The following is a 27,270-nucleotide window of genomic DNA, read 5'->3' on the forward strand; positions in this document are numbered from 1 at the left end:
TCATTTGCGTTGTGTCTGATTGCCATTCCATTTAGGGCAGTGGAAAGTCCGAGGCCCTCTGCCCAAATCACTTGAAGTTCCTATTCAAATAGGGTTTTCTCTTGTACTTCCCCCAAGATGACATCTGGGGAAAGAAAAGATAATTTTACTTTTGCTTTGCCAAGTAAAACTTAACCGAAATACTAATAGCTTCAGCCACAGTATCAGTCTAATTGTGAAGTAGGCCGTTTGTCAAATACTCGACATTACTGGCCATGATAATCATAGAATCCAGTCAACATGTGTCTTGCATGTGTCAGTCCCTGCGCTGGGCCTTCTGAAGAAATCAAAGATGAATACGCAGCTCTCTTCTTAGGAGAGCTGCCAGCCAAGGGCACCAGACAGCACCATAGCTGCCATATAAGACATGCCAGATATGTTATTGCTCGGGCACAGGGTCCTGTGGGAACACATGCTGAGATTTCTCCCGGCTCAGGTGAGTAGGGAAGGCTTGGTTTGACTGGGCCTTGAAGATGGAGAATGTTCGGCAACATACGGATGAAAGAGGAAAGCCACTGCCGTTGGAGACAGCAGGAAGAACAAATTCCTGGAGCAAGGAGAGCACCCCACAGAGTCAGGGCAGGGGGCAGGACTGGGGTGAGGTGAGGGCGAGTCAGAGCACGAAGATCCTTCGAGGAGTTTGGGCTCCTCTTCATAGACAACAGGAAGCCCTTGGAGGATCCCGATCTGGGGAGCGGAATGAGCGATGGGTATTCAAGTGAGATTCAGAGAGGGTGAGGAAAGATGGTCTGAGCACACACCTGTCCACACAGGTGTGCAGAAGGGATGAGGGGCAAATCAGTGCAGGAGGGCATGTTGCACTCAGACATTCTGTCTTATGTGGGCCCATTTATAATTGTCACCTCCCCCTGGCTTCGGCCCCCCCTACTCTTTCCTCCTCCATCTCCTTTGTGGCCTCTATAACCTTAGTCAAAACCCCACCCCACAAGCTGCATTTGGCGACACCTCTCATCTTCCCTCCCTGCCTCTCAGCTCCCTTGGTCCACAGCTGGTTGTTCTCTCCAGGGCCCAGTTTCAGCCTTGTTCCCAAAGACAACAGGAGAACTGGGGGAAGTCCCACCTGCTTATCTTGCTCCTAGGACTTCCTGGAAATTCGTCTCCTCCAATAGGAACCAAGCGCCCACCGGGAGCCCTGTCGCACTGGGCTACTGGCTTTTCGTGACAGGGAGGGGACTTGCCTCCACTGTGTTTGCTGATTATCGAGGCTTGGCTCCATCAGACCAAGGGAGATGACGGGGCGGGGGGGGCACCCAGGTGGCTTCTATTTTCCCCCCTCCCTTTTGTGTTACGATGGTGTTCCCACTGAAGACCATTGCTCTCTGCAGAGAATTTGCCCCGGCCGGAGACTTGGAAAAGGGAAGCAGTCATGATAAGCTCAGAGGAGCTAAAGAGTAAACCACAGTGGGAGTTCCCCTGGGCCACCTCCTCCGAAGCAGCCAAAAGCCCAGAAAGTTTCCGCCCAAGGTCTGCCTTTGGGGAAAAGAGAAGTTGACCTCGGCAGCCTCTCCCTGAGGTCATGCACGCAGGACCCTTAGTCCTCGAGCCAGTCATCAGCCAGGGTGGCTTCAGGCTTCTTCCCTTATATTCCCCATCAAAACTTAACCTTTGTCAGTCATTGCTTTCTGCTTCCTGGTCAGAGCAGGAGGTGGACTCATGGCATGATGAGATCTCTGCGATCACGAGGGAGATTAAATGAGGTCTTCTCCAGGCAATCGTGCCTCAACCCACCTAGAAGACTTCTGGCTTCCGAGGATCTAACCCAGAGGATTCTCAGCCCTGCAGTAACCTGATGGTTGTAGAGGTGGGCAGGATCACCCCAAGATTAGAATTGCCTCCCTGATTTTCCAGTCCAAAGGACTGTATGAGGATGATATTGGTTACGTTGTACACGAACATGATTGTGTCTATAAGTGACTTTGTGTGTGAGTTGCACATTGTGGCAATTTTAAAACATGTCTGCAAATTCTTGACACTCTTCCTATCAATAAAAGTGTCTGTGTTTCCTTTCCTTGAATTTGAGCAGGCATGTAATGGCTTCTACCACTAGAATATGATAGAAATGATACTCTGTGAGTTCTAAACTGGGTTATAAGAGACCACTCAGCTCCTACATTTGTCACCGGAATGCTTGCTCTTAGGATCTTCAGCCACCATGTGAGAAGTATGACCAATTTGAGATTGCCACGCTGGAGAGACCACACAGAGAGATCCTGAGACTACTCGAAGAGAGATGCCCGGCCGACCCCAGCTGTTCTAGCCGCAGCTGTTGAGACATTCCAGCTAAACCCCAGACATCGTGGAGCAGAGAGCAGTCATCCATCCTGAGCCCTGCCCACGTTTCACATTCATGAGCAAAATAGATGATTATTGTTTGAAGCCACTAAGTGTTGGGAGCCGATTTGTTAGAAAGCAATAGACAACTTATGTGTATGGATGTGGCAATTTATGTAAACACCATGGCTAGACACGAGGTTGTAGTTCACATATATGTTTGTGATAATAATTGCAACATTGCAGCCCCCAGTACTTTACAACTGGAAGAAGTTGTTAATTAGTTATTAGGAGGCTTCATACTCTTCTTATTCTTAGTTTCATGACAAACACTAGTAATTCCCTCAGCCCTAGCCAAGATGCCATACTTCTTCAGTAGAAACTTCTGGCAAAATGAGTGCAGTATGGAGAACACTTTCGTCAGGCCATAGGTGCTTACTAGGTGTGCACAGATTTGGGAAATCATATTCTACCGTCAACCCCCCTCCCCCATCCATCTGCACGCCTCAGTCCACAGTAGATCAGTGTCGTACATGTGCACTTCCAGACTCTCAGAAGCCTGGCTCCATGGCCTTAGGATGGGTTCCAGGAAGGATCCCCGTATTTGAAGCTATACCTCTGCAACTTCCTCTGATTATTCCCTCTGCAGTTCCTTTGATGCAATTCCCTATAATGTGGCATAGTTTCTTCTAGATTAAAAATTCTTTAGGGGCAGGAAGTTTTCTCTGGCATTTAACACAAACCCTGGTACTCAGTAGCAGCTTAGTGTGTGTTTATGGAATAATTAAGTACACATATGGTAGAGACATGGTTGGACGTAGAGTCATGGTTGGACCTAGAGACTGTCATACAGAGTGAATTAAGTCAGAAAGAGAAAAACAAATATCGTATAATATCACTTTTATGTGGAATCTAGAGAAATGGTACAGATGAACCGGTTTGCAAGGCAGAAATAGAGGCACAGATGTAGAGAACAAGCTTATGGACACCAAGGGGGGAAAGGGAGGGGGTGGGATGAATTGGGAGATTGGGACTGACATAGATACAGTAATATGTATAAAATAGATTAACTAATGAGAACCTGCTGTATAGCACAGGGAACTCTACTTCACTTTGCTGTACAGTGGAAACTAACACAACATTGTAAAACAACTATACCTCAATAAAAAAAAAAAAAGTACACATATGGTTTCCAGACCCCACCCATTCTGGCTGACTCCCTCAGACTGTCCTCAGGTGAACCCCTGATTTCATACAAAGCTCCTCATGGGGACAGAGCTGCTCAGGAGATAGGGAACCATGTGCTGGTCCTTAATGGCCTAAATAGAGGGCCCTGGTGAACGCAGACTCAGGTGACGGTGGCATTGAGAAAGGATACCTCGCTTTGTCCCCCGCCTGGTTCCTGGTCAGCTACTTGTCTCTGTCCCACACTTTGCTCCACCGCAACACACCCCCACTCCAGTCTCTTTGCACTTTATATACAAATAATTCTTTTTGGAAAAGACTTTGTCTTTCTTCCACCTATCCTTGAAAAGTGAGTATTTGGAAATGCTCCAAAATAAACTAAAGCAGGCTACAATACTTAAGAATTTTTTAAATAATTCCTTTTCAGATCCAGAAGATCAGGAATATAGAGCCTTAAACGTAGTTGGCCCCAGTTGTGACATCAGTGCGTTTCATTTGTTCAACAAAGATCAACTACCTGGCTTCCCTGGGTCCAGGCTTCAACACTGGCAAGAGAGGGAAAAAAGGTAGACCCTGACCTTGGAAGGCTTAATTGCCACTCTTAAACCACATGATTATACTATTTTTCCAGAAATGCTCATCACCATGGGAATGTAATGGTGGGAGAAAATACATTTTCCCATCCCTGTGGTGGTTCTTATGGTGCTTGGAGCAGAGAAAGCCGCCTGCACTTGGCTTCCTGCTCTTGTGAGCCAACAGGCATCGTCTAGGAGGGGAGGGGGCGACTTCCCCAGGGGAGATCCTGGAGAAGTGGCTTGACCACGTGTCTGTACACTCTCTTGTTCTATACAGGTCCCGTGTCAGTTTAGAACTCCATGGAGAAAATGCCAAGAGAGGATTAGATGTGTGAGAGATTTAGTGGGGAGAAATGCCTGTGCCGGGGCGGGGGGCGGGGAATGGGGAGGGAGGTGGAAGAGGCTGGGAGAGCTGTCAGACCACAGCGCAGGGCTGACCTGGCAGAAGAAGAGCCAGGAGGAAGGAAGATTGGGCAAGAAGAGCCTCAGGCCGGAGTGCAGTCTAAGCAAGGCTTCACAAAGCTGATGGCAAGTCACTGAATCAAAGTCACCTTTCAAAGGAGGCTGACCTACAGGAATCGCTCTTCCTATTCCTGCCTTGCCCAGTCATTGACTGGGGACAGCCTGTGGGTAGCACGGCCTCAGTGCAGAGTCGGGTAGGCAGTAGATTCAGGGCTCAGCACCTGGGGCCCTTAGTCAATTACATTCTCGTGGTACGAGGTCTGAGAGGTGCGTTTTCATGGCCCACAAGTTCCTATGAACTAGCACCCTAAGCACCATCTCTCCCTTCCTTCTCTGGAGATAATTCAGAACTACAAGTTAAATGGATTTTTTTTTTCCTGTTTGCAGCTCTTCAGAGACACTGATGCAAAGAATCAAAGTTACTCCATAAGTGGATAGAAAAAAAAAAGTGAATTCCATTTCTCAAGGGACCCTGCATTATCTCCTCTTTCTCCCACCCACTACTCCTGCCTACTAGCGAGACTGGCTCCTCAGTCGACAGTAAGATGCAGCCAGCAGACAGGGATATGGTTCCCTAACTGCCTTAATTGCCAGGTACTCTGGTGAAGAGACTTGAAATCCGCCCCCAAACCCCCAGTGCTCTTCTTAGCCAGTAATTTCACCACGTCTGCCAGCTGTTTCCCAGAATTGGTGCCAAAGCTAAATAAACGGCAGATTTGCACTTCACTTGAAACTGTGCACTTAGGAGGTTATGCCTTTACCGGGAAGCCCGATTTCTCATTAGTCTGTAAAAGAATGATGGGGAACCAGGGCTGATTAGGCCCCCACATTGCTCCAGGTGTGGTTGTAGGTGCTACAGGGGTCATCTGTTTCATACCTCACCCCTCTGAGGTCAATGTGTATGGTCGCATTTTACAAACCCAGGGCACATAGTAAGGGAGCAGGGATTTGGGGAGGACCGAGGCTGGGTCCTCTGACTCCAAGTCTAGTGTTCTTTCTGGCTCCTAATTTCTATCCATACATTGGACAATTTGGCTGACTTAAGAGGAATTAGAGGGGGACTTCCCTGGTGGTCCAGTGGGTAAGACTCCGAGCTCCCAATGCAGGGAGCCCAGGTTCGATCCCTGGTCCGGGAACTACATCCCGCTTGCATTCCGCCAACTTAGAGTTCGCATGCCACAACTAAAGATCCCACGAGCCGCAGCTAAGAAGTCCGTATGCCGCATCTAAGACCCAGTGCAGCCTAAATAAATAAATAAATAATTTTTTTTCTTTTTTTTTAAAAAGAGGAATTAGAGGTATTGGCTTATAGCAGGATTTTGTCTTCTATCAGAAGTTCTTGGGTTGTGAAGATTAACGTATTTGAATTACTGTGAGTAAAATGCCGTTAAGAGAGCTTGGAACACCGTGATCACACCTTTAGTGGCTGTGACCACAGCTGCCATGAGGATGATGATCCACCTGAAAGTCTAGCTCAGGAAATCTATCCTAGGAAAATTCCTTTGGCTTAAGGAGCCCTTTCTAATCAACCTCTTCTATAATCCTGGCGCTCAGGAGTAAAATATCAAGCTACTAATTTCCTAGTGTGACTTTTTAGAGGATCTCTTACATTTAGGGCAGCCGTAGATACTAGACTGTTTTTATTTTTTTATTTTTTATTTATTTTATTTTATTTTATTTTTTTGAGTGATGTTGATATTTATTGGCATCGACTGCAAAACAAGCTAAGCATAAAAGTTGCTATTTAACAGGAACAAATATTGGTGCAGTTTCCTTCCTGGAGACGGTAGGCACTCAGCTTATGAGACCTAAGATAAAACAAAGACTGGATTGTCAAGCACCAACTAAGGGTTAAACTTTAGTAATATAAAAATTGCTAGAGGCAAAAGGAGATGTTAAAAAAGTTTTTTTTTATGCTAAGCTCACGTAAGCAAACAAAAAACTAAAACTAACCCTAAAACTTTAGGACATAGGATACAGACATGACATGACTATTTAAGTTTTTGCAGAAGCGAACATCTGTTATATCCTTCACTGTACTTGTATTACAATTACATGCTTGTTGCTTCTACACTACACAAAGTCAACAGTTATCACCAACAATGACTATAACTAGATCCGAACAAGACTTCAAAGTGACTCTGCTCCACTGAAATTAAGAAAATTCAATCCAGGATTAACAAAACCTTTTGATTTTAGAGCCAGTTCCTGTATCTTCTTCTCGTGTCATACCTAATTAAGTCCTCTCTTGACATTTCCTGCCTGCAAATTGCAATGTATGTCCTCTCCCTCAGCTTTGTCGGACACTTTAAAATTAATTTGTAGGAACTGCATGAAAAATGAAATTGTACTTCCAATCGGAGCGTGCAAGCGGGGTCCTGCTTTGACGCAAGACACACTCCTCTGCAGTGTACCCCACCAGCACAGCGACCCCCTTTCTCTCTCTCTATTCCTTCGCCCTGAAGGCACTTCTGGATTGCTTAATTCGTGCTCTTTGGCTGCCTAGACAGTCAGGACACCTAAGGCCATTTGGACCTGTCACTCCTCGCTTCCTTCTTTTCTATGGCTAATACCACTTTCCTGCTTTTTTCCTATGGTTGAATCTCCAGACTTGGTGCTGTCATCATGGGGACAGAGTCGATTTCGGCTTCGAGCTCCTGGTTGGTAAAGCTGCATTGCTGGGCGATCCTTGTTTCTTATGCGATCTCTCTTAACCACTTCCTCTTTCTTTTCAGTTTTTTTCTGAGCTGCCTACTGGTTCTGTACTTTCAGGCTTCTTTCCTTTATCCCGAAGGGCTTCTTTCTCTTTTTTCATTTCTTCTTCCTTTCTTTTAAAAGCCTTCTCTTTCTCATAGCGCTCCTTCTGCCTGCGGCGCTCTTCCTCCTGCCGCTTCAGCCTCTCTCTTTCCCGCAGTATGCGCTCTTGGTCTCGTTCATAATCCCGCTCCCTCTCCCTGTATTCTCTGCCACTCTCATCTTCAGGTCTCTTAGGCTTTTCATCTTTAAATTCACCATCAGAACGTTTGGGCAATGGACAACTGTGCCCACTGGCTCTTTCATCACTCAGGTTCTCTTTGTCCAATTTCTTGGCCTTTTCTCTTTCGTCCAATTCTTTTTCATCGCCTTTTTCTGGCTTCTTGAGCAGCTTAATCTTTGGTTCATCCTTTAATTTGTCCCTTTCTGGAACTCTGTCTATCTTCTTTAGCTTTTCTGTATCTTTCCTTTTTCGTTTCTCTTCTTCTTTCCATTTCCTCCTCTCTTCTTCTCTTTGTCTTTTTCTTTCCATTTCTCGCCGCCTTCTTTCTTCTCTCTTTTCTTCTCTCATCCTCTGCTTGTTTTTCAGGAAGCTCAAAAGTGGGGTTGTCCTTTTAGCTATTAATTCTCTATGTCTTGCTTCTATTTCCTCTAGCAGTGTCTCTGGAGTAGATGTCATTTTCTCATTATCTGCAGCATAACTTTCCAAACATTTTCTATATTCTGGATCATCATCGATAGTCCCAACTTTAGTATCTCTTTTCTTAGTCTTCTTTCGTGCAGCTTTCTGAAAAGGTGCAAATTCTACTAGGGCAGGATATTCCTGACCTTTATTGTCAAGGAGTACATAACCATCGAAACGATCCCTGAACAAAATAACGTCCTCCTGGTTTTTGAAGTTGATGTATGCTCTGGCATACATATGAGGATACAGGCTAGTATCGTGAGAAAAAAACTCAAAATAATCATGCTCAGGCATAGGCTGAAGATGTTCCTGAAGCTGCTCCTTGGTCAAAGTGGGCGGTCATCGCCGTATTACCACCTTGCTCAACGCCTCTTTCTTCTCCTTGTCCCGATCCTGCTTATCTTCCCGTTTGATGCTGTCCCCCGAAGCCCCACAGACGCTGCCTGTGGCCCCCGGGGGAGTCAGGAGGGTTACTCGCTTCTCCTTAGGCCTATGCTCCTTCTCCTCCTTCACGGCCACGGTTTCGCTCCTCATCGCGGTAGCTCGGCCTGAACGCCACTACCACTAGGCTGTTTTGACAGGAGACTGGACTTAGGAAATGAATAACAGAAGGGAAAGGGATGGAGAAGCTTGAACCCCTTTAGTTTTTTAAAATAAATTTATTTATTTATTTTTGGCTGCGTCGGGTCTTCGTTGCTGCATGGGGGCTTTCCCTAGTTGTGGTGAGTGGCGTCTACTCTTTGTTGCGGCTCACAGGCTCTAGGCGTGTGGGCTTCAGTAGTTGCAGCACGCGGGCTCAGCACTTGTGGCTCGCGGGCTCTAGAGTGCAGGCTCAGCAGTTGTGGCGCACGGGCTTAGTTGCTCTGTGGCACGTGGGATCTTCCCGGACCAGGGATCGAACCCGTGTCCCCTGCGTTGGCGGGCGGATTCTTAACTACCGCGCCACCAGGGAAGTCCCCTGCTTTAGTTTTATCTAGCAGTATCTTGTGTTGCAGTCTTTAGATTTGGATGGGTTTAACGCCTAACCCATTGCTTAATGCTCTTGGGGAACATATTTTTCGTATTTTTTTATTTTATTCTTTTACTTATTTATTTATTTTTGGCTGTGTTGGGTCTTTGTTGCTGCATGTGGGCTTTCTCTAGTTGCGGTATGCAGGCTTCTCATTGCAGTGGCTTCTCTTGTTGCAGAGCACGGGCTGTAGGCATGTGGGCTTCAGCAGTTGTGGCTCATGGGCTCTGGAGTGCAGGCTCAGTAGTTATGGCACACAGGCTTAGTTGCTACGTGGCAATGTGGGATCTTCCCAGACCAGGGCTCGAACCCACGTCCCCTGCATTGGCAGGCGTATTCTTAACCACTGCGCCACCAGGGAAGTCCCTAAAATGACCCATTTTAAAGTGAACAATTTAGTGACGCTTAGTATCTTCACAATGGTGTGCAGCCACCACCTCTATGTGGTTCCAAAACATTTTCATCACAAAATAAAAGCCTGTGCCTACTAAGCTGTTACTCACCTCTCCTCTTAGCCTCCGGCAATCACCGAGTTGCTTTCTGTCTCTGGATTTACTTATTCTGGATATTTCACATAAATGGAATCATACAATATGTGACCTCTTATGTTTGGCTTCTTTCACTTGGCATCATGATTTTGAGGTTCATCCATGCTGTAACATGTATCCGCACTTCCTTTCTATGGTGGAATAATCTTCCACAATTTGTTTATCGCATCATCTGCGGGTGGACATTTGGGTTGTTTCCACCTTTTGGCTATTGTAAGTGATGCTGCTGTGAACACTCGTGTGTAAGGATTTGTGTGAGTCCTTGTTTTCAGTTCTTTTGGGCATATACTTATAAGTGGAATTGCTGGGTCATAAGGTAATTCTATAGTTACCTTTTTTTTTTTTTTCTTTTTGGCCACGCTGCACAGCATGTGGGATCTTAGTTCCCTGGCCAGGGGTGGAACCCGTGCCCCCAGCAGTGGAAGCAGAATCTTAACCATTCGACTGCCAGGGAAGTCCCTATAGTATTTAACTTCTTGAGGAACTGCTAAACTTTTCACAGGGGTTGCACTCTTTTACAATCCTGCTAGCAGTGTATGAGGGTTCTAATTTCTCCACATCCTTGAATTTAAAACTTTTAAAACTGCATTAATCACTTACAGGATGAGGAAGTGGCCTCTCTTTGAAACGTTTTCCTCTTTCACATGTTAAACTTTCTCTTTCACACAGAGCCTATGCATGAAAGTGACAAGGAGGAAGGATACTATCAAGTGATGCAAACAGAAATTCCACCAGCCTCCAGAAACCATGTGTCATATTACGCCAAGCGGCGTGAGTTTGTTGCTTCAGATTGCCTCAGTCACTTCCAGGTGAACAAGCTCAAGACTTTGCTCTCCGGCAGGAAGAAGATGACCGACAGCGAGTTTGGCTATATTCACATGCTGGCCCAGGACTACCTGAAGTACGTCTTGCAGATACCACAGCCTGGATCTGGTCCAAGCAAAACATCCAGGGTGTTACAAGACGTTGCTTTCTCAGTCCAAAACGAAGTTGAAAAGAATTTGAAACCATTCTTGGACAATATTGATGTTGTGTCCATAGACACCGCCAGAACAATCTTCAACCAAGTGATGGAAAGGGAATTTGAAGATGGCATTGTTAACTGGGGAAGGATTGTGACCATATTTGCATTTGAAGGTATTCTCATCAAGAAACTTCTAGGAGAGCGAATTGCCCCAGATGTGGACACTTACAAGGAGATTTCTTACTTTGTTGCAGAGTTCATAACCAAAACCACAGGAGAATGGATAAGGCAGAACGGAGGCTGGGTATGTGTGATGGAAATATTCTTCGTTGTTCTTTACTTTGAAATAGGAATTGACAGTTTCCTTGCTGATTAAAAAAAAAAAAAAACTACCTAAGGATTATATTTTCTTTGGGTAGTTTGTTTTAAAAGTTTTAAAATTTTAAAATAAAATTTCTGGCTCATTTCCAATGAATCTTAAAACTTTATAGTTGGAAAACTCTTGTGGTTTCAGTTTTTATTCCTAACCGTGTAAATTGCAGGAGTGAGTTTTGGGGATTAATAAAAGATGCACCTCCCTAATGCATCTTTAGAGTCAGGGTCTAGTCTGAGACTTAGCTCTTGTTAGCGTTGTCATGACAATGCAGAATTAGTACAGAAAGAGTTGGTATTAGATGCTGTTATATTTAGAGATTATGTTACAAAAGACAGGTGTAAATTTTTGCAAGTTCATTGCTTACAAATTGATTTTTTTTTTCAGTTTTCTAATATGACAAATTCTGGCTGGTAAAGCTTAGTGATTAAAAAAAAATAATGTACTGCACCACCAGCAAGAAACTATTCAAGAATTTCCAAATAAAAATTCACTTTATTATCAGTGTCTCAAAAAGCTAAGATCGTGCAGGGAGCCTATATTACAACTCATATTGATAAGGGGCCTTTCCCAGCTGGACGTATATGCTTTTCTTTATATCCCAATACACTGAATACTTACTTTTTTACAGCACTTATGTCCTCTCTTCAACACAAACCCTGGCCTCCCCTCTTCCCAGAGCTATCCACTGTTATCAATTCTTTTACAGGCAATACATGCCTGTTGAACATATCCATAGAAAATATACTCAGCACTTCTTTGTAAAAACAATTGTTATAAATTGTTAAATACTATGTAACAATACTAATATAATACTAAATAATTTATAGTATTTATAAATTATTTGTATAAATAGTACATGGTACTTATTCAGCTTTTTTTTTTTTTTTCACCCAAGGGCATTTTAATAAGTATTTTATTTTATTTTTATTTTTAAAAATTTATTTATTTTTATTTATTTTTGGCTGTGTTAGGTCTTTGTTGCTGTGCGCAGGCTTTCTCTAGTTGCGGCGAGCGGGGGCTACTCTTCGTTGTGGTGTGCGGGCTTCTCATTGCGGTGGCTTCTCTTGTTGCAGAGCACGGGCTCTAGGCGCATGGGCTTCAGTAGTTGTGGCACACGGGTTCAGTAGTTGTGGCTCGCGGGCTCTAGCGTGCAGGCTCAGTAGTTGTGGTGCATGGGCTTAGTTGTTCCACGTTAATAAGTATTTTAAAGAGTACTACAGGGACTTCCCTGGCGGTCCAAGGGTTAATTAAGCCTCCGTGCTTCCACTGCAGGGGGCTCAGTCGCAGCATATCCAAAAAAACAAGAGTACTACATATACGCTGTTGTATGTAAATGCTGTTGAATGTTTGGTTATTTCTAGCTGATGGATATTTATTTATTTCCAGAGCTATCACAAACAATACTTCATTGAATATCTTTAATCATGTCTTCCCTTGTGTGTGTTTTTCTAGCATGGATATTGGGGCATAGAATTGCTGGGTCATGGTGTAAACACTTTTTAAAATTTACTAGATTCTTGTCCTCCAAAGTGGTTCTACCACTTTGTCATGCTCCTGTCACAGCTTGTTCAAATATCCCACATTTCCTCCCATCCCGGCTGACTAACATTAGGTTATAGTAGTCTCTCATAGTTTCCCTATTCCGCTGGCTTAAAAATATATACCTAATTTATCTTGTTTTAATTCTTGTTTCCTTGATTACCAGTGAGGTTAAGCATCTTTTCATATTGAGCGTCTTTACATGTTTATTGACCATTTGTAATTCTTATTCAGAGAACTGCCTATTTATATCCTTTGCTGTTTTCCTATTATTTTGTCTTTTTCTCACTGATTTGTAGGAATTCTTGGAATATTCTGGACACAAATTATTTTTATATATGTGGTAGATATCTTCTAATCTGTTGTCTTTTAAAACTATAGATGTCTTCAGTGCTTATGTTTTAAACGTTGATGAAATCTTTTACTTGATGTTTTGTGCATTTTGTTGAGGTCTTCCTGCATAATGATAGGGCTTACTGCAGCCACTCCCCTTTCTCCATCACCTTTTCTTCCTGTAACTCAGCCTGACTTGGGGCTAGACAAAGCATGTGAGATATTTGGTCGTGTTTTTTTCTGGTTGCTGTGGAAAGCTATACTGAAGGACGGGTGGAAATTTCAGCTATTATGCTGTGTAGGTTTCAAGTGAAGGCAGAAGTTCGTTAGCACAGAGGCCCACGTATGAGCATACTAGTTTGCAAGCTCCACATGAGTTTGCACTGTATTTGGAACACGCAGAAAATGAATAAACGTTACTGAAAATTTTAACTTCTTAACAATAAATTTTGTAAGCTCGTGGAACTCATAATTAGTGGAGGGTGTGGAATTGTCTCTGAGAAAGTCTAGAAGTGTGCTCATCTTTTGGGGGCGGTACAGGTGTAAGTGTGAGTGAGTATGGCAGGATATAAACACACATGTGCCCCCCACACACACATCAGCCTTCACCAAGTCCTTATGTAGGTTTTCAGCTCTTGACTTTTACACTTGAACAGCTTAGACAGAATAGAAATGCCCTTTAAGATGTCATTTCAAAGCAACCTCAATATTCCTTTCCCAGCTCATAGGAGACACTGAATCTGTTCAAGACGGGCAGTGCTTTTTTGAATCAGTACAGACCAGCATGGCAAACCAGTATCTTCTCTGCATACTGATGTTGACAAATCTGCTCAAATGAATGAACCTACTCTTTTTTTTTTTTTTTTTAATTTATTTATTTATTTATATTTCTTATTTTTGGCTGCGTTGGGTCTTCGTTGCGGTGCGTGGGCTTTCTCTGGTTGTGGCGAACGGGGGCCACTCTTTGTTGTGGTGCGCGGGCTTCTCATTGCGGTGGTCTCTCTTGTTGAGGAGCACGGGCTCTAGGTACACGGGCTTCAGTAGCTGTGGCTCGCGGGCTCTAGAGCGCAGGCTTAGTAGTTGTGGCGCACGGGCCCAGCCGCTCCGTGGCATGTGGGATCCTCCCGGACCAGGGCTCGAACCCATGTCCCCCGCATTAGCAGGCGGACTCCCAACCACTGCGCCACCAGGGAAGTCCCGAACCTACTCTTGAATGACTAACTTCCGGGGAAAGGGTACAATCCCATGCCTGTGCTAGTGGAGTCAGGTGGCCCATAGGAAGAGAGGAAGATGAGGAGGCATTTTACAACTTCATCAAGAAGGAAGCACCAACTTCTGACTTTCTACCGTCCTGGAAAACTCTCCAAAAAAATCACTGATCTCTTGTCCTATCCACAGTCATTTATATGTGCTTGTCATTGGCTCCAGATTAAAGATGCGTGCCTATAATGAGAGATGAGAGGGGCATTTCACCTACAACTAGAGAGTACCCATATTTAATTAAATTTTAAGTGTGCCCAGAGATTTTATGAAAACTTTTGGATCAAGAATGTGGTATGTGAGGACAGCAGAGATAATAAGGGCACCAACTCTGAATCAGACGGACCTGAGTTCATTTCATGCTTACTACCTGTGTGACGTAAACAAGTTATTTAGCTTCCCTAAACCTCATGTGTAAAATGGGAAGACTATTGCTGTCTATCTCCTAGGACTGGTGTAAGGATTAAATCAGTTAATATTATATATAAAGCACCCAGAACACAGTTTCTACAAATAACTCAATACAAGCTTAGGGCTATTGTTATTATTAGTAGTAATATTGCCTAACTTCCCTGAATAGATTTAATCTCCAGAAATTATATCAACTATAGTTAGATATTAGCCACCATCTAAAACAGATGCCCTAAAGGTAAAAAAAATAAGACCAGTGTATCAAAAATGGGGTCATAATCTCCTGTTTGATTACTTATGAGATTAAGTGAGTTACTTTCCTTCCTTTCTTCCTCCCCTTTTTCCTTCCTTTCTTCCTCCCCTTTTTCCTTCCCTCCCTCCCTCTTTCTCCCTTCTTTTCTTTCTCTCCTTCTTTTCTTTGCTGCTTCTCATCTCGCTTTCTATTCCTCTTCCACATTTACCGTTATTTCCTCCTGTCCCTCTGCCAATTTGACGTGCTGAAAACGAATAGGCTCTCATAGATCTCACAGGAGAGCTAGTGCTATTTGTTTTTATCCGTCTTTGGCATTCATGAGGAAAGGCTGGTTCTTAAAAACCATTAGAATGCGCCTGAGATGAAACTCATCTCACCCCTTGGGATTGCCTTTCCTTTGCAGCTAGGTGGCTTTCTTACTTTTGCCCTCTTCAGTAAAGCATTCTCCTGTGCCTGTGCTGGTTGAGTGGAAAGGACACTCAGCCCTCAGCTCCACACGGGAGGAATCATGTCTACCTAATGCACCACTGAATACTGCATGCTTGGCCCAGGGCCTATGGTATAGAAGGTAGCCAACAAATATTTGTTGATGGAATGATTGAATGAACTAGCATAGAAACTGAGATTTGAACTCTGGTTTTCCCATTCACTAGAAGTGTGATCTTGAGTGAGTTTCAGAAGTAACTTGAAACTCAAATTCCTAATATAATAAATATAATAAATATTATATTATGTTATATGTAATATATAATGAAGACAGTAATACGTACCTTAGAAGGGAAGTTAAAAGATTAAAGGACATTTCTGTAAGAGTGCTTTGTAAACTGTCAGATATTAATACAACTATGAAGGTTATATGGGAAATTCCAGAAAGTTTAAATATGTAATTCTTAAAACTACTCTAATACCAAAAGAAAGCCCCTTTTGAAAGTAGGGATGTACAGTCAGAATTGGTGCTTTCCAAGTGACCAGTATATTAAAGTCTGAGTCATAAGAGTTAGGCAAAGTAGGTTATATTTTTTTATGATCGTCTTGCTTTAAGTAATGGTCTGGTGAGGGCAAATAAAAGGACATACACAGGCATGTAGACGACTGACTAAGTATTCAATCCGGCAAAGGCATTTCCAAAAGGCGTAAAGATCTAGCAGTGATGTAATACAATCTCAAGAATTCTTACATATCCTTTGACTAAACAGATTTGGGGGCCAGATTCGTCTTGTATTTCTTTTGAATTTTAACTTGAGATTTAAAAATCATTTAATGAAAACTAAGGTGCAACATAGTTCAAGTCTTCCTGTGGGTCCTTCAGGAAACCTAAGTTCAGCTCTCTAACCTTGGGAGTCACCCGTGACCCCTTTCCCTCATACCCTACGTCCAACTCATCAGCAAATTCTGTTGGGGGCACCTTTGAAATACTGCATATCCAGTGCCTCCAGGCGACTTTCCTCTCTCACTTGACTATGTCAAGAGCCTTCTACCAGTGTCCCTACTTCCATGCTTGCCCTGCGATGGTCTGTTCTCCACACAGCAGTCAGAGTGATTTTTTAAACAACTTGCCTCACTTATTCCATGTTAACATTTTCAGTGTCTACAGAATATCCCACCAGTTTTATGCATCATAATTTACTTAAGCAATTCCCAACTGTTAGACATTTGGGTTGGTTTCTGTTTTCCCTTCTTAGAAATAATGCTTCAATACTGAACATGAAGATGGTTTCCCCACCCCCCCCCCCCACATTTTAGAAGACCGCCTCATGATCACTTTCTAACACTAGAGTGATTGGTTCATATATGAGTATAATTACACTACTTATACATATTGGAATACATATTGCTTTCAGAAGGTTTGTATCAATGGGACAATGTCACAACTTTACCAGCATTGGGCAGAACCATTAGATATAATTTTGAGGGTTTAATAGGCTTAAGATAACAAGGTCAATTTAATAGGTCTAAAAAACAATAACATGTATTAAAATGTGAATTTATTTAACTGCTAGTAATGTGGAATTCTTTCCCATATACTTTTTTTTAAGACAATTATATTTTTTTGTGTCTTTTTTTTATATAGTAGGTTCTTATTAGTTATCTATTTTATACATATTAGTGTATCTATGTCAATCCCAACCTCCCAATTCATCCCACCCCCTCTTCCCCCCATATACTTGTTTAATGATTTATATTTCTCTTTTTAACAGCCTTTGCCTTTTTTAACTATTAAGGGCTTGATGATTTTTCTCTTACGTTTGAACGAACTCTTTCATGGCAAATGTAAATAGTCTCCTGGTCTGTTGTTCTTCTTATTTTAGTTTCTTATCGTTTTAAAAAACTTTAATCTTCGTATTGCTGAATTTGTCAGTTTTTTCCTTTGTTCACGCTTTAATATTTATTCATTTATTTTGGCTCCACCCGGTCTTAGTTGTGGCATGCGGGTTTCTTAGTTGTGACATGCATGCGGGATCTAGTTCCCCGACCGGGGATCGAACGCGGGCCCCCTGCATTGGGAGCACGGAGTCTTACCACTGGACCACCAGAGAAGTCCCTCCTTTGTTCATGCTTTAGTTTAGAACTTTAATATATATAAGAGGATGACATATTAACTGCCTAATTGTAATAGATGGTGATCATTGTAACAATAATAAAAATCATTTTAGAGTGCCCCATTAATACGGGGTTTGTGAAAATTCTAGGAAGGTGAGCACTGAGGTGGATGCACACCTAGAATGCACGGGAAATGTGTGAGTGTGTAAGGGCAGGGGAAAGAGGAAGAAGAGAAGGGGCAGTCTGTCTCCTCTGTTAGCATGTGACAGCATGCATCTCCCAGCATGACTCCACACTTCACACAGAGGGTTAGTGGAAGCTGGCTTTCTTGCTCAGTCTTTTCAATGGAAAATTCCCCTGACTGGTGTTTGTCTGCGCTGCCAGTGATGCTCAAAAAGACAATTCCAAGGCACTACAGAGTTCTCTGTCAAAGAAATATGCTTGGTTTACATTTTGATATTAGTCACACTAGACTGTGAACTACTTGAAGGCATTTGTAACCCCCAGAAATGGAACTTGCTGGAGGCAGAGCAAATGTTTACAACATTTAAAAAAAATTATTTTAACTATTTTCTAATCTTCTTGGTGGTGGTTTGAAAATTTACGGAGTGAAAAGAATGGTGTCTGCATCCCAGTAGAGGTCCAAGCACTAAGAAGTCAGGTAACCTTATGTAACTTATTTTTTTCTGGACCTCAGTTTCCTCATTTGTCAAAATAAGAGAGGGCATTAGGCCGGGTGATCTCAGAGGTACTTTTCAGTGAGGATGCTCTATAAGAATAGATTATAAATTAATTACATACAGTGTCCAGTTTATACTCTTATTTGTTTTAAAAAAACATGTCTGATCAAAAAGAGAATGAATTGTAATGGAAACCACAACGTTCTCACAGGCTCAGAGGCACTGATTTAATCTGGCTTTACTGTTGAGTCCTTATGACTCTCAGCACAATGGGGTTTACAAATATAAATGCATATTTCAATACCAGACATTTGAAAGAAAAAGAGGGGAAAAAAAGATAGGTTTTCTGTCCTCTAGAGCTATGCCATCCGATATAGCAGCCACTTGTCACTTGTGACTCTTGGACAGTTGCAGTGTGGCTGGTCTGAATCAAGAGATGCCCTAAGTACAAACACACATTGGGTTTTAAAGATTCAGTACAAAAAAAAGTAAAATATCTTGTTTCCATATTGATTACATATTGAAATCATAACACTTTATTTACTCATTCATTCATTCATTTATTTTTGGCTGTGAGGCAGGCATGCGGGATCCTAGTTCAGCAAGCAGGGATCGAACCCACGCCCCCTGCAGTGGACGTGCAGAGTCTTAACCACTAGACCACCAGGGAAGTCCCGAAGTTATAACATTTTAGATGAACTAAATATATTTTAAAAATTAATTTTGCCTCTTTCTTTTTACTTTTAAAAATGTGGCTACTGGGAATTCCCTGGCGATCCAGTGGTTAGGACTCTTCGCTTTCACTGCAGAAGGTGTGGGTTCAATCCCTGGTTGGGGAACTAAGATCCCGCAAAAAAAAAAAAAAAAAAAAAAAAAAAATGTGGCTACTAAAAAAAATTACATAGGTAGCTCACACTATATTTTTATTGGACAGTGCTGCTCTAGAGCAGTCTGGAATGGGAGATAGAGAATGATAATAAGGATGAATAGAATAAAACTGGTGAAAGTACAGAGAAGATTGACTACCTGCATTTTTTAAATGAAAGTTTCTTTGCTTTTCATTCCAGCAAACTTAGTCTCCACTAATTTTTAAAATGTTAAATTTGTTCTCTCATAGGAAAATGGCTTTGTAAAGAAGTTTGAACCCAAATCTGGCTGGCTGACTTTTCTGGAAGTTACAGGAATGATCTGTGAAATATTATGTCTCCTGAAGCAGTATTATTGACCAAAAAGGACACTCCATATTGTGAAATCTGCCTAATTTTCTTGAATTGTACAAGAAGCACTTGCCAACACTTACTTCTACTTCTAAACAAAGAACTTTGATGATATAACTTGACATTCCAGAGTTATGGGAATTTTGTCCCCATTTTAATGAATAAATTGTATGTATTTGTCTCTATACGTAATTTGTGTCCTGCCTGCGGGTCCAACAAAAGGGTAAAGCTCAATACAGGGTACAGAGATTGAATTAAGAGAATGATGACCAGGAAGGTGATGTCTTTGGCAGATTTTCTTAAGGGTGTGTCCATTACCCAAAAATCATTTTCGGTGTCGCCAGTCTAGACTGATGATGGGTGAGGTCTGCTTCTCATGTACCTCTGGGCTCCAAGCTTTCTGGAGTCCCCAGTGCCCCTAGATGCTTACGTAGGGTTTTCCACCAATGCCCTCTCTGCCACACTTTAGAGTTGCCATGTAAAGTTGATGAATATGGCAACCAGATATGGAGGAGACTCCGGGATAGTCTGAACAAAGACAGGTAAACCATTCAACATTGGGCCACTGTTAAACTCTCTATTTAAAAATTTCACAAAGTAGAAAATTATGTCTTTTATTAGCCCCTGTGTTCTGATTTTTTAGGTCAGCAAATCTGGTTGCAACATGGGAGCACAGTACCTTGTTCTCGACTTTCCCACTCTTCCTTTTCCTCCCTCAGTACAATCTCTGCCCCACTGGGGCTTGCTTTTCCTTTCCTAGGAAGTTGTTGATTGATCCAATAAAGAAACCACAGCCTTCCCTCCCCAGCACCCCCTTCAGGCTATGGGCATTTTCACAGGGGATTTCAGTTAATTCATGCTTTACCTCTCATAGTGATTCTTAATGGTGGGGATTAGGACACTGGGGCAAGTCAGTAGGGAAATATTTTTGACACAAGTAGCTTTGGTTACTTATCAAATCACACCTGAGAGGCAACTACCTAGGCCACCTGGGCTTGTGTCTGCAGGAGGCAGGGAGCATTTTCTTTTTCCCTCTTCAGCCAAGTGCCTCCCCTCGCCCTACTGAACTGTGTTAAGTTTTAATTCATTTTTGCATTAATCAGAGCTAAGTGGTGGGAATGAATAGTCATGAACGGACATAAACAGGAAGCATGTGTAAGGGTACTGCTACCTGGAATACACTTGCACAAGAAACCACAAACCCTGGCTTTTACACTGCCATGAGCTATTTAACAAAGTGACACTGGGATATCACTGACCATTTCTGGCTTGGTTGGTGACCTGGTCTTTCAAAGTGCAGCTCACTGTGTGTTCTGTTTAGCACTTTAAAGAAAAAAGGCTTTTATGAACCTCAACTCCTACCTCAAGCCAAACACAAAAATGAAAGTGAAAACAGATCACAGACCTAAATGTTAACTATAAAACTCCAAGAGGAAAACACATGAGAAAATCTTCACAACCTTGGAGTAGGCAAAGATTTCTTAGCTACAATACAAAAAACCTGAACCAGAAAAGAAAAAAAACGGTAATTTAGAAATCACCAAAATTTTAAAATTCTTTTAAAAAGACACAGTTAAGCAGTCAAAGAGAGGGTATGTGAATTATATCTCAATAAAGCTGTTTAAAAAAAAAAAACTCAAAGAAAGCAAGCCATGGAATGAGAGATAATATATGTCACATTATTATCTGACAAAGGACTTGTATCCAGAATAAATATAATACTTGTACAATTCGATAACAACAGGACCATCAACCTAATTTAAAAATTGGCAAAAAATTGGAACATACACTTCACACACAAAAGTAGATGGTCAACAGACATGGAAAAGATGCTGGGACACCATTAATCATGAGGGAGATGCAAATTAAAACCACAATGAGACCACTGCACATCCTCCAGGATGGCTAAAATAAAAAAGACTAATAATACCACCCTTGAGGAAGATGTGGAATAACTGGAACTCTCATCCACCACTGGTGATAATGGCAAACTGTACAACTGCTTTGGAAGACAGATCGGCAACTTCTCATAAAGTTAAACACATACTTACTGTAGGACCCAGCAACTCCACTCTTACGTATTTATTCAAAAGAAATAAAAACATAGGGACTTCCCTGGTGGAGCAGTGGTTAAGAAGCCACCTGCCAATGTAGGGGACACGAGTTCGAGCCCTGGTCCAGGAAGATCCCACATGCCACAGAGCAACTAAGCCCATGCGCCACAACTACTGAGCCCACATGCCACAACTACTGAAGCCCGTGCACCTAGAGCCTGTGCTCTGCAACAAGAGAAGCCACTGCAACAAGAAGCTCGCGCACTGCAACGAAGAGTAGCCCCCGCTCACTGCAATTAGAGAAAGCCCGTGTGCAGCAATGAAGACCCAACACAGCCAAAAATAAAAAAATTTATTTTAAAAAAAATCACTTCCTTACTCTATGGCCCTACAATTTGTTCCAGGCCCATCTTGTTCCTGCCTCAACTCTAGAATCAAGAAGCCCTGGTTGTTTATCAGAGAATATTTAGAAATCAAGATCTGGTTGCTAGATTTCATTGCTACTGCAGTGTCACTGCTTCTAGGCCCTCTCCCAAACAGAGCTAGGAAATATATGTGCGCTTTCAACATACATATCTCTATTTATTTCTGTATCTATCCATTTGTTTATATATTTAAAACCATGGGTTCATACTGACACTTCGGGTTTTTTTTGAGTATAGTTGATTTACAATGTTGTGTTAGTTTCAACACTGACACTTCTAATTATCCAGCACCACAGGGTTCATTCCCCAATTCCCTCTTTCTTTATGTGTAACTTCTTTTTCCAACAGGGAGAAACCTGACTCATTATCCACAATATCTTTCCTTATTTGTTCAATTCTAGAATAAAGTCGCTTCACAATTGTTAATATACACCCCTGTGAAAAATAAACGTACTAACTAGTGCAATATTTGTGTAAAGTTATTTTTGTCTTTGGCCTTACAGTATACAGTCAAAATACTGTTTTCCAAAGTTACTTAACTTAGTTTTTTTTCTTCTCCACCCACTTGTTGTGGTTATGCTAATCACTGACAATACAGTTCAGTTTGTTCGTCCCTGCTTGTATTCTATTTTGGCTTCTCTCCACACCCTTCTTGTATGTATATGTATGTAGAACATTATAAGGGTTCCCATTTCTCCACACCCTTGTCAACATTTATCTCGTTTTTTTTTACTATAGCCACCCTAGTGAGAAGTGGTGCCTCTCTGTGGTTTTGATTTGGATTTCTCTAATGACTAATGGTGATCTTTTTAAGTGCTTATTGGTCATTTGGATATCTGATGTGGAGAAATGTCTATTCAAGTCCTTTGCGCATTTTTAAATCGGATTATCTTTTTTTTTTAATTGCTGAGTTGAAGAGTTCTTTATATATTTTAGATACAAGTCCCTTGTCAGGTATATGACTTGTGTGAATATTCTCTCCCAGTCTGTAGGTTGTCTTTTCATTTTCTTGATAGTGTCCTTTGATGCACAAATGTTTTTAATTTTGATGAAGTCCAATTTACTTTTCCTTTCTTGCTTGTGGTTTTGGTGTTATAACTAAGAAACCATTGCTGAAGCCAAGGTGATGAAGATTTATGCCTATGTTTTCTTCCAAGAGTTTCATTTTAGCTCTTATATTTAGGTCTTTTATCTATTTTGAGTTAACTTTTGCATGTAGACATTTAGCTGTCCCAGCATCATTTGTTAGAAAAGACTATTCTTTACCTATAGAATTATCTTGGTACTTTTGTCAAAAAAAACACACATCAACTATAAATGTAAAGGCTTATTTCTGGACTCTCAATTCTATGACATTTTCCTATCTATCTTTAAGCAAATACCATACTGTCTTGATTACTGTAACTTGGTAGTAACTTTTGAAGTTGGCAAGGGTGAGTTTTCCAACTCTGTTCTTCTTTTTCAAAGTTGTTTTGGTTATTCTGGGTTCCTTGCATTTCCATATGAATTTTAGGATTGGCTTATTGATTTCTGCAAAAAGGCCAAATTTGATAGGGACTGCATTGATTCTATAGATTAATTTGTGGAGTACTGCTATCTTAAAAATACTAAGTCTTCCGATCTATAAACATGAGCTGTCCTTTCACTTATACAGGTTTTCTTTCTTTCAACAATGCCATGTAGCTTTCAGAAGTTTAACTCTCCCTTTGTTAAATTTATTCCTAAGTATTTTATTTTTCTAATGCTCTTGTAAATTGAATTGTTTTTTAAATGTCAGATTATTCATTGTTAGCATATAGAAATCTGTATTAGAGTTCTTCAGAGAAACTGAACCAATAGGATATATATATATATCTTATATCTTATTATATATACCTGATACCTCCTATTAATATTATCTCCTGATATATGTGTATGTGTGTGTATATATATACATATGTATTGATACAGAACAAATAGACAGTATCTATCTATAAAGAGAATATAAAGAATTGGCTTATGTGATTATGGAGGCTAGGAAGTCCGTTCTATATCTCCTTCTGTTCTTTCTGTTCTATTCCACTGGTCCACTGTATATTCAAGTGGCAGTACCACACTGTTTTAATTATAGAGCCTTTATAATATGTTTCAGTGTCTGGAAGGGCTAGTTCCCTGCTGCGGTCTTTTGTTTTCTTCAGCGTTCTCCTAGCTATTCTTCAATGCTTCTTTTTCCACACACATTTTAGCAAAGTTGATTTATTGACATAAAACTTACTAAACCTTCACATAGACTTGCTGTATTTTCTCTAAATTTCCAACAATTTCAAAGTTTATTTTCTTTATCCACCGATTAATTAACTTTCTCACCTTTTCATCAGATTACGGAGACTTTCTCCACGCCTAGTTATTCCCTTGAGCTACTATCCTCCCTCCTCCCAATCCAGGTCACATGCCCTGCAAGAGAAAAAAATTCTTGGTGTCTACACTTTCTCAAATCTTCTGTTTCTGAAGGAACAGAACTTTTTTTTTTTTTTTTTCATTTTATTTTTTTGGCCATGCGTCATGTGGGATCTCAGTTCCCCCACCAGGGATGAACCCGCACCCCCTGCTTTGGAAGCGTTGTCTTAACCACTGGACCACCAGGGAAGTCCCGGAACAGAACTTTTATAGTAGGAGCAAGTTCCAGTTATTCTACAGTGAAAATATTGTTGGACCTTGAGCCTGTAATGAACTAACTTTCAGTCCTGAGTTCTCCAGAGGTGAACAGAAGAGACATGCTGATAGTAAGAGAAAATCACTTGCTTCATCAAGGATCTGTCCCGCCCATCGGCAGTAAACCAGCTCCCTCCCAGCTACTGGAAAAGAAAAAGAGGAAGTCTTTATTACAGACTAAAAAAGTCATCTTCCCTTTAGCTAACAGGACTGCGTATCATATAGATTTCTCTATTCGGCCTGCCTTTGCCTTTTCAGGCCCCAGAGAGCCCCAGTACTACACGACACGTGGCACCCAGCGAATCCTGAGCCTTTACAGAACTCCTTCCAGTAGTACCGCCGGCCCAGGGAGGTCAGGCGTGCAGAGCTGTCACGGCTGCCCTCGACTTGCTGGGGGAGGGGCGTACATTGACCGCGAAGGCACTTAGTTCGGGTACCAAGGGCGGGAGGCGTGGTGCGCCCGGCGACCCGGAAGCGGGGGCGCGCCCGGCCGAGCCCGGACACGCCCCGGGGCGGGCGGACCCAGCGGCCTGCGGACGGGACCCGGATCGCACCCGCGAGATGGCGGCCGCGGCCGTGAGCAGCGCCAAGCGGAGCCTGCGGGCCGAGCTGAAGCGGCGTTTGCGGGCGCTGAGCGCCGAGGAGCGGCTGCGCCAGTCCCGCCTCTTGGCCCAGAAGGTGGGAGAACGCGACGACAGCCACCGTAACGCCGGGGCCGGACGCCTTCAGGCCTGCGGATCTGCGCAGGCGCGGACCTCCGACGCGCGCACGTCCGCCCGGCGCGCGCACGTCCGCTGAAGGCGCGCAGTGTTCCCCTGACCGCGCGCAAGTCCTGTTGTGGGTGCTGGGACGGTGTTGTGCTCAGTGTCCCGGGGCGATGGCGCCGTGGAGAGTTATGGGGTTTGTGAGGGAGAGGATGGAAGTGGGTGACACACTGCTGAGGTAAGAGCAGCGTAAGAGCAGAAAGATCTAGAGGGGGAGACGGGCGGACACCTGAGCGCCAGTGTGCCTTCAGTGAGTCTGAATGAATTACAGGGGACTTCCCGCCGGCGGTCCGGTGGTTAGGACTCCGCGCTTCCACTGCAGGGGGCGCGGGTTGGCTCCCTGGTCGGGGAACTAAGATCGCACATGCCACGCAGCGCGACCAAAAAAAAAAAAAAAAAAAAAAAAAATTAGAGTCCAGTCATAGCAGTAAAATGATCAGAGAAAGATGCAATTACTTCAGACGAGGGAGCCCAAGATGGGGTGCAGAGATGCTCTAGGATGGAAGCCCTTCACTGAGCCTGTGGAGGGCAGAGCCCTGTCTCCGTAGCCTCAGGGCCTAGCCTCCTCCTATCACTCAGTAGGTGAACATTAAATGCTTTTCTGAATTAATGAAAGAACTGATTCTTATACTTAGGCTGCCCAAGAAGATAGGAAGCAGAAGAGGGAAATTAGGGGAATGAGTCCAGTTTCGTGCCTGTTGGTTATAATACCTCGATTTTGTTAACTTTCGCAGACTGACTTGTTAGATACTACCGTGTAGTATAATACAAGTTCATGTAATGCCAGTTTTCGTATCAGTAAAATGGCGGACAGATCCTGTCCTGAAGGCATGTGCTAAAGATGTCTGGGAGACTGGTTTTTGTTGGATGCCCAAGGGAAAAAAAATTGATGTCCCGTGAATAAGTAAATGTTAGTAATTCTAAGTCAAACTAATGATCCGTCTTCCCCAGCATCCTGTCTCTGACATAGATACCAATGTTATATTCGGAAATTAGCATGGGAGTTCTTTTCCTTGATGTCCCTTGAAATTAGATACGCCGTAAGAATTTTTAAATTATCCTTCACTAGTCTATCATCCATTAGTTTCTCAAATTCAAGGCTCCTATGGGTCAAAGCAGTAAAGCAAATACAAGCATTTCATCCCCCTCTTCATATACATAGGTGTGCAGGAGGGGATCTATGCAGATGTTAGTTTATTTATTCAAACTCAGTATTTTTAGCTATATGAGGAAGGCATTAGTTGCTTTAGTGGATGTGGAGAAGTATAGAATCTTATCCTTACTCTCTAGGTGCTTAAAATTTAGCTAATTAATTCACATATATTGAACTCATACTGTGGGCCATACTTTGCTATGTACTGGGTTGTAGGAATGAAAAAGATAGGCTTGTTGGACTTCCCTGGTGGTCCAGTGGTTAAGACTATGCGCTCCCAATGCAGGGGGCCCGGGTTCGATCACTGGCCAGGGAACTAGATCCTGCATGCCGCAACTAAGAGCCTGCATGCCACAACTAAAAGATCCCACGTGCTGCAACTAAAGACCCAGCGCAGCCAAATAAATATTAAGGTAGGATTGTTGCTCTGAAGGAGCAGAGAGTCTTCAAGAGGAAACAGACATGTGAATAAAGAATTGCAGTGCTTTGAGATGTACGGTAAAGGTAAACACCAAAGCTGTAGGAACCAAGCTTAGGGGAGGGGGAATCAGAAGGCTTTCTTTCTATGGGGAGATGTTTGAGAAATATTTTGTAGTACAAGATGAATTTTGTCAGGTGAAGGGAAGATAGGGTGGGTGAACATGTGCAGGAATATTTTGGCAAGAGAAGGAAAGACAATTTAACATGGGTTTTGGAACTCTAGCTCTGGATTTAACCTGGTTCCACTGCGTTTTAGCTGCATATGGCCTTGGACAAGTCCCCTAATCTTTCTGAGCCTCTGGTTCCTTATCTGTAAGAAGGATAATGTCATCCTTGAAGACCTATCGTGAAGGTTAAAGAAGTGTGTTAAGGGATGCATTGAGTGCTTTACATATTTTTGATATATCCTTTAGGAAGAGAATATTGGCAGCATTTTTGGAAAATGGGTTGGGGGTGGAAGAATGAGAAAAAAAATACATGGAGACCAGTAAGGGGCTGTTGTGATAATTTGGGTGAGAGGTACTGAAGATGTAAACAAGGGCATGGGCGGTGAAGGTGAGGGGAAAAAGCAGGTAAATTG

The 27,270-nt window shown here is 42.5% G+C and overlaps 2 protein-coding genes and 1 pseudogene across 8 annotated transcripts in view; 2 read left to right on the forward strand and 1 right to left on the reverse strand.

The window, feature by feature from the left end:
* Window positions 1-6,686: 6,686 nt before the first annotated feature.
* LOC137761174 (regulator of nonsense transcripts 3B pseudogene) lies at window positions 6,687-8,526 on the reverse strand (annotated as a pseudogene).
* Window positions 8,527-10,370: 1,844 nt separating this feature from the next.
* BCL2A1 (BCL2 related protein A1) lies at window positions 10,371-19,190 on the forward strand. The gene is made up of 2 exons (XM_068538089.1): window positions 10,371-10,817; window positions 19,024-19,190. Exons 1-2 carry the CDS (start codon window positions 10,398-10,400, stop codon window positions 19,129-19,131), a joined length of 528 nt encoding a protein of 175 aa, XP_068394190.1. The 5' UTR covers window positions 10,371-10,397; the 3' UTR covers window positions 19,132-19,190.
* A 5,624-nt stretch (window positions 19,191-24,814) lies between these two features.
* MTHFS (methenyltetrahydrofolate synthetase) overlaps window positions 24,815-27,270 on the forward strand; it is a 316,186-nt gene continuing 313,730 nt past the window's right edge. For 6 of the 7 annotated variants that reach the window (XM_068559114.1, XM_068559126.1, XM_068559095.1 and 3 more), the window contains exon 1: window positions 24,815-24,971. In XM_068559114.1, the coding sequence (XP_068415215.1) occupies window positions 24,855-24,971 (117 nt within the window). In that variant the 5' untranslated portion in view covers window positions 24,815-24,854. Of the gene's footprint in view, window positions 24,972-25,006; window positions 25,236-27,270 lie in introns of those variants that run through there. The other variant, XM_068559100.1, reaches the window with a different exon arrangement.

Source organism: Eschrichtius robustus, chromosome 1 (assembly GCF_028021215.1).
Source record: "Eschrichtius robustus isolate mEscRob2 chromosome 1, mEscRob2.pri, whole genome shotgun sequence".
Lineage (NCBI taxonomy): Eukaryota > Metazoa > Chordata > Mammalia > Artiodactyla > Eschrichtiidae > Eschrichtius > Eschrichtius robustus.

Excerpts from the sequence above, each read along its gene's own strand:
- BCL2A1 (XM_068538089.1), top strand. The coding sequence starts at position 10,398 with ATGACCGACAGCGAGTTTGGCTATATTCACATGCTGGCCCAGGACTAC. Across the intron at positions 10,818-19,023 it reads TAAGGCAGAACGGAGGCTGG|GAAAATGGCTTTGTAAAGAA; the intron begins GTATGTGTGATG and ends GTTCTCTCATAG.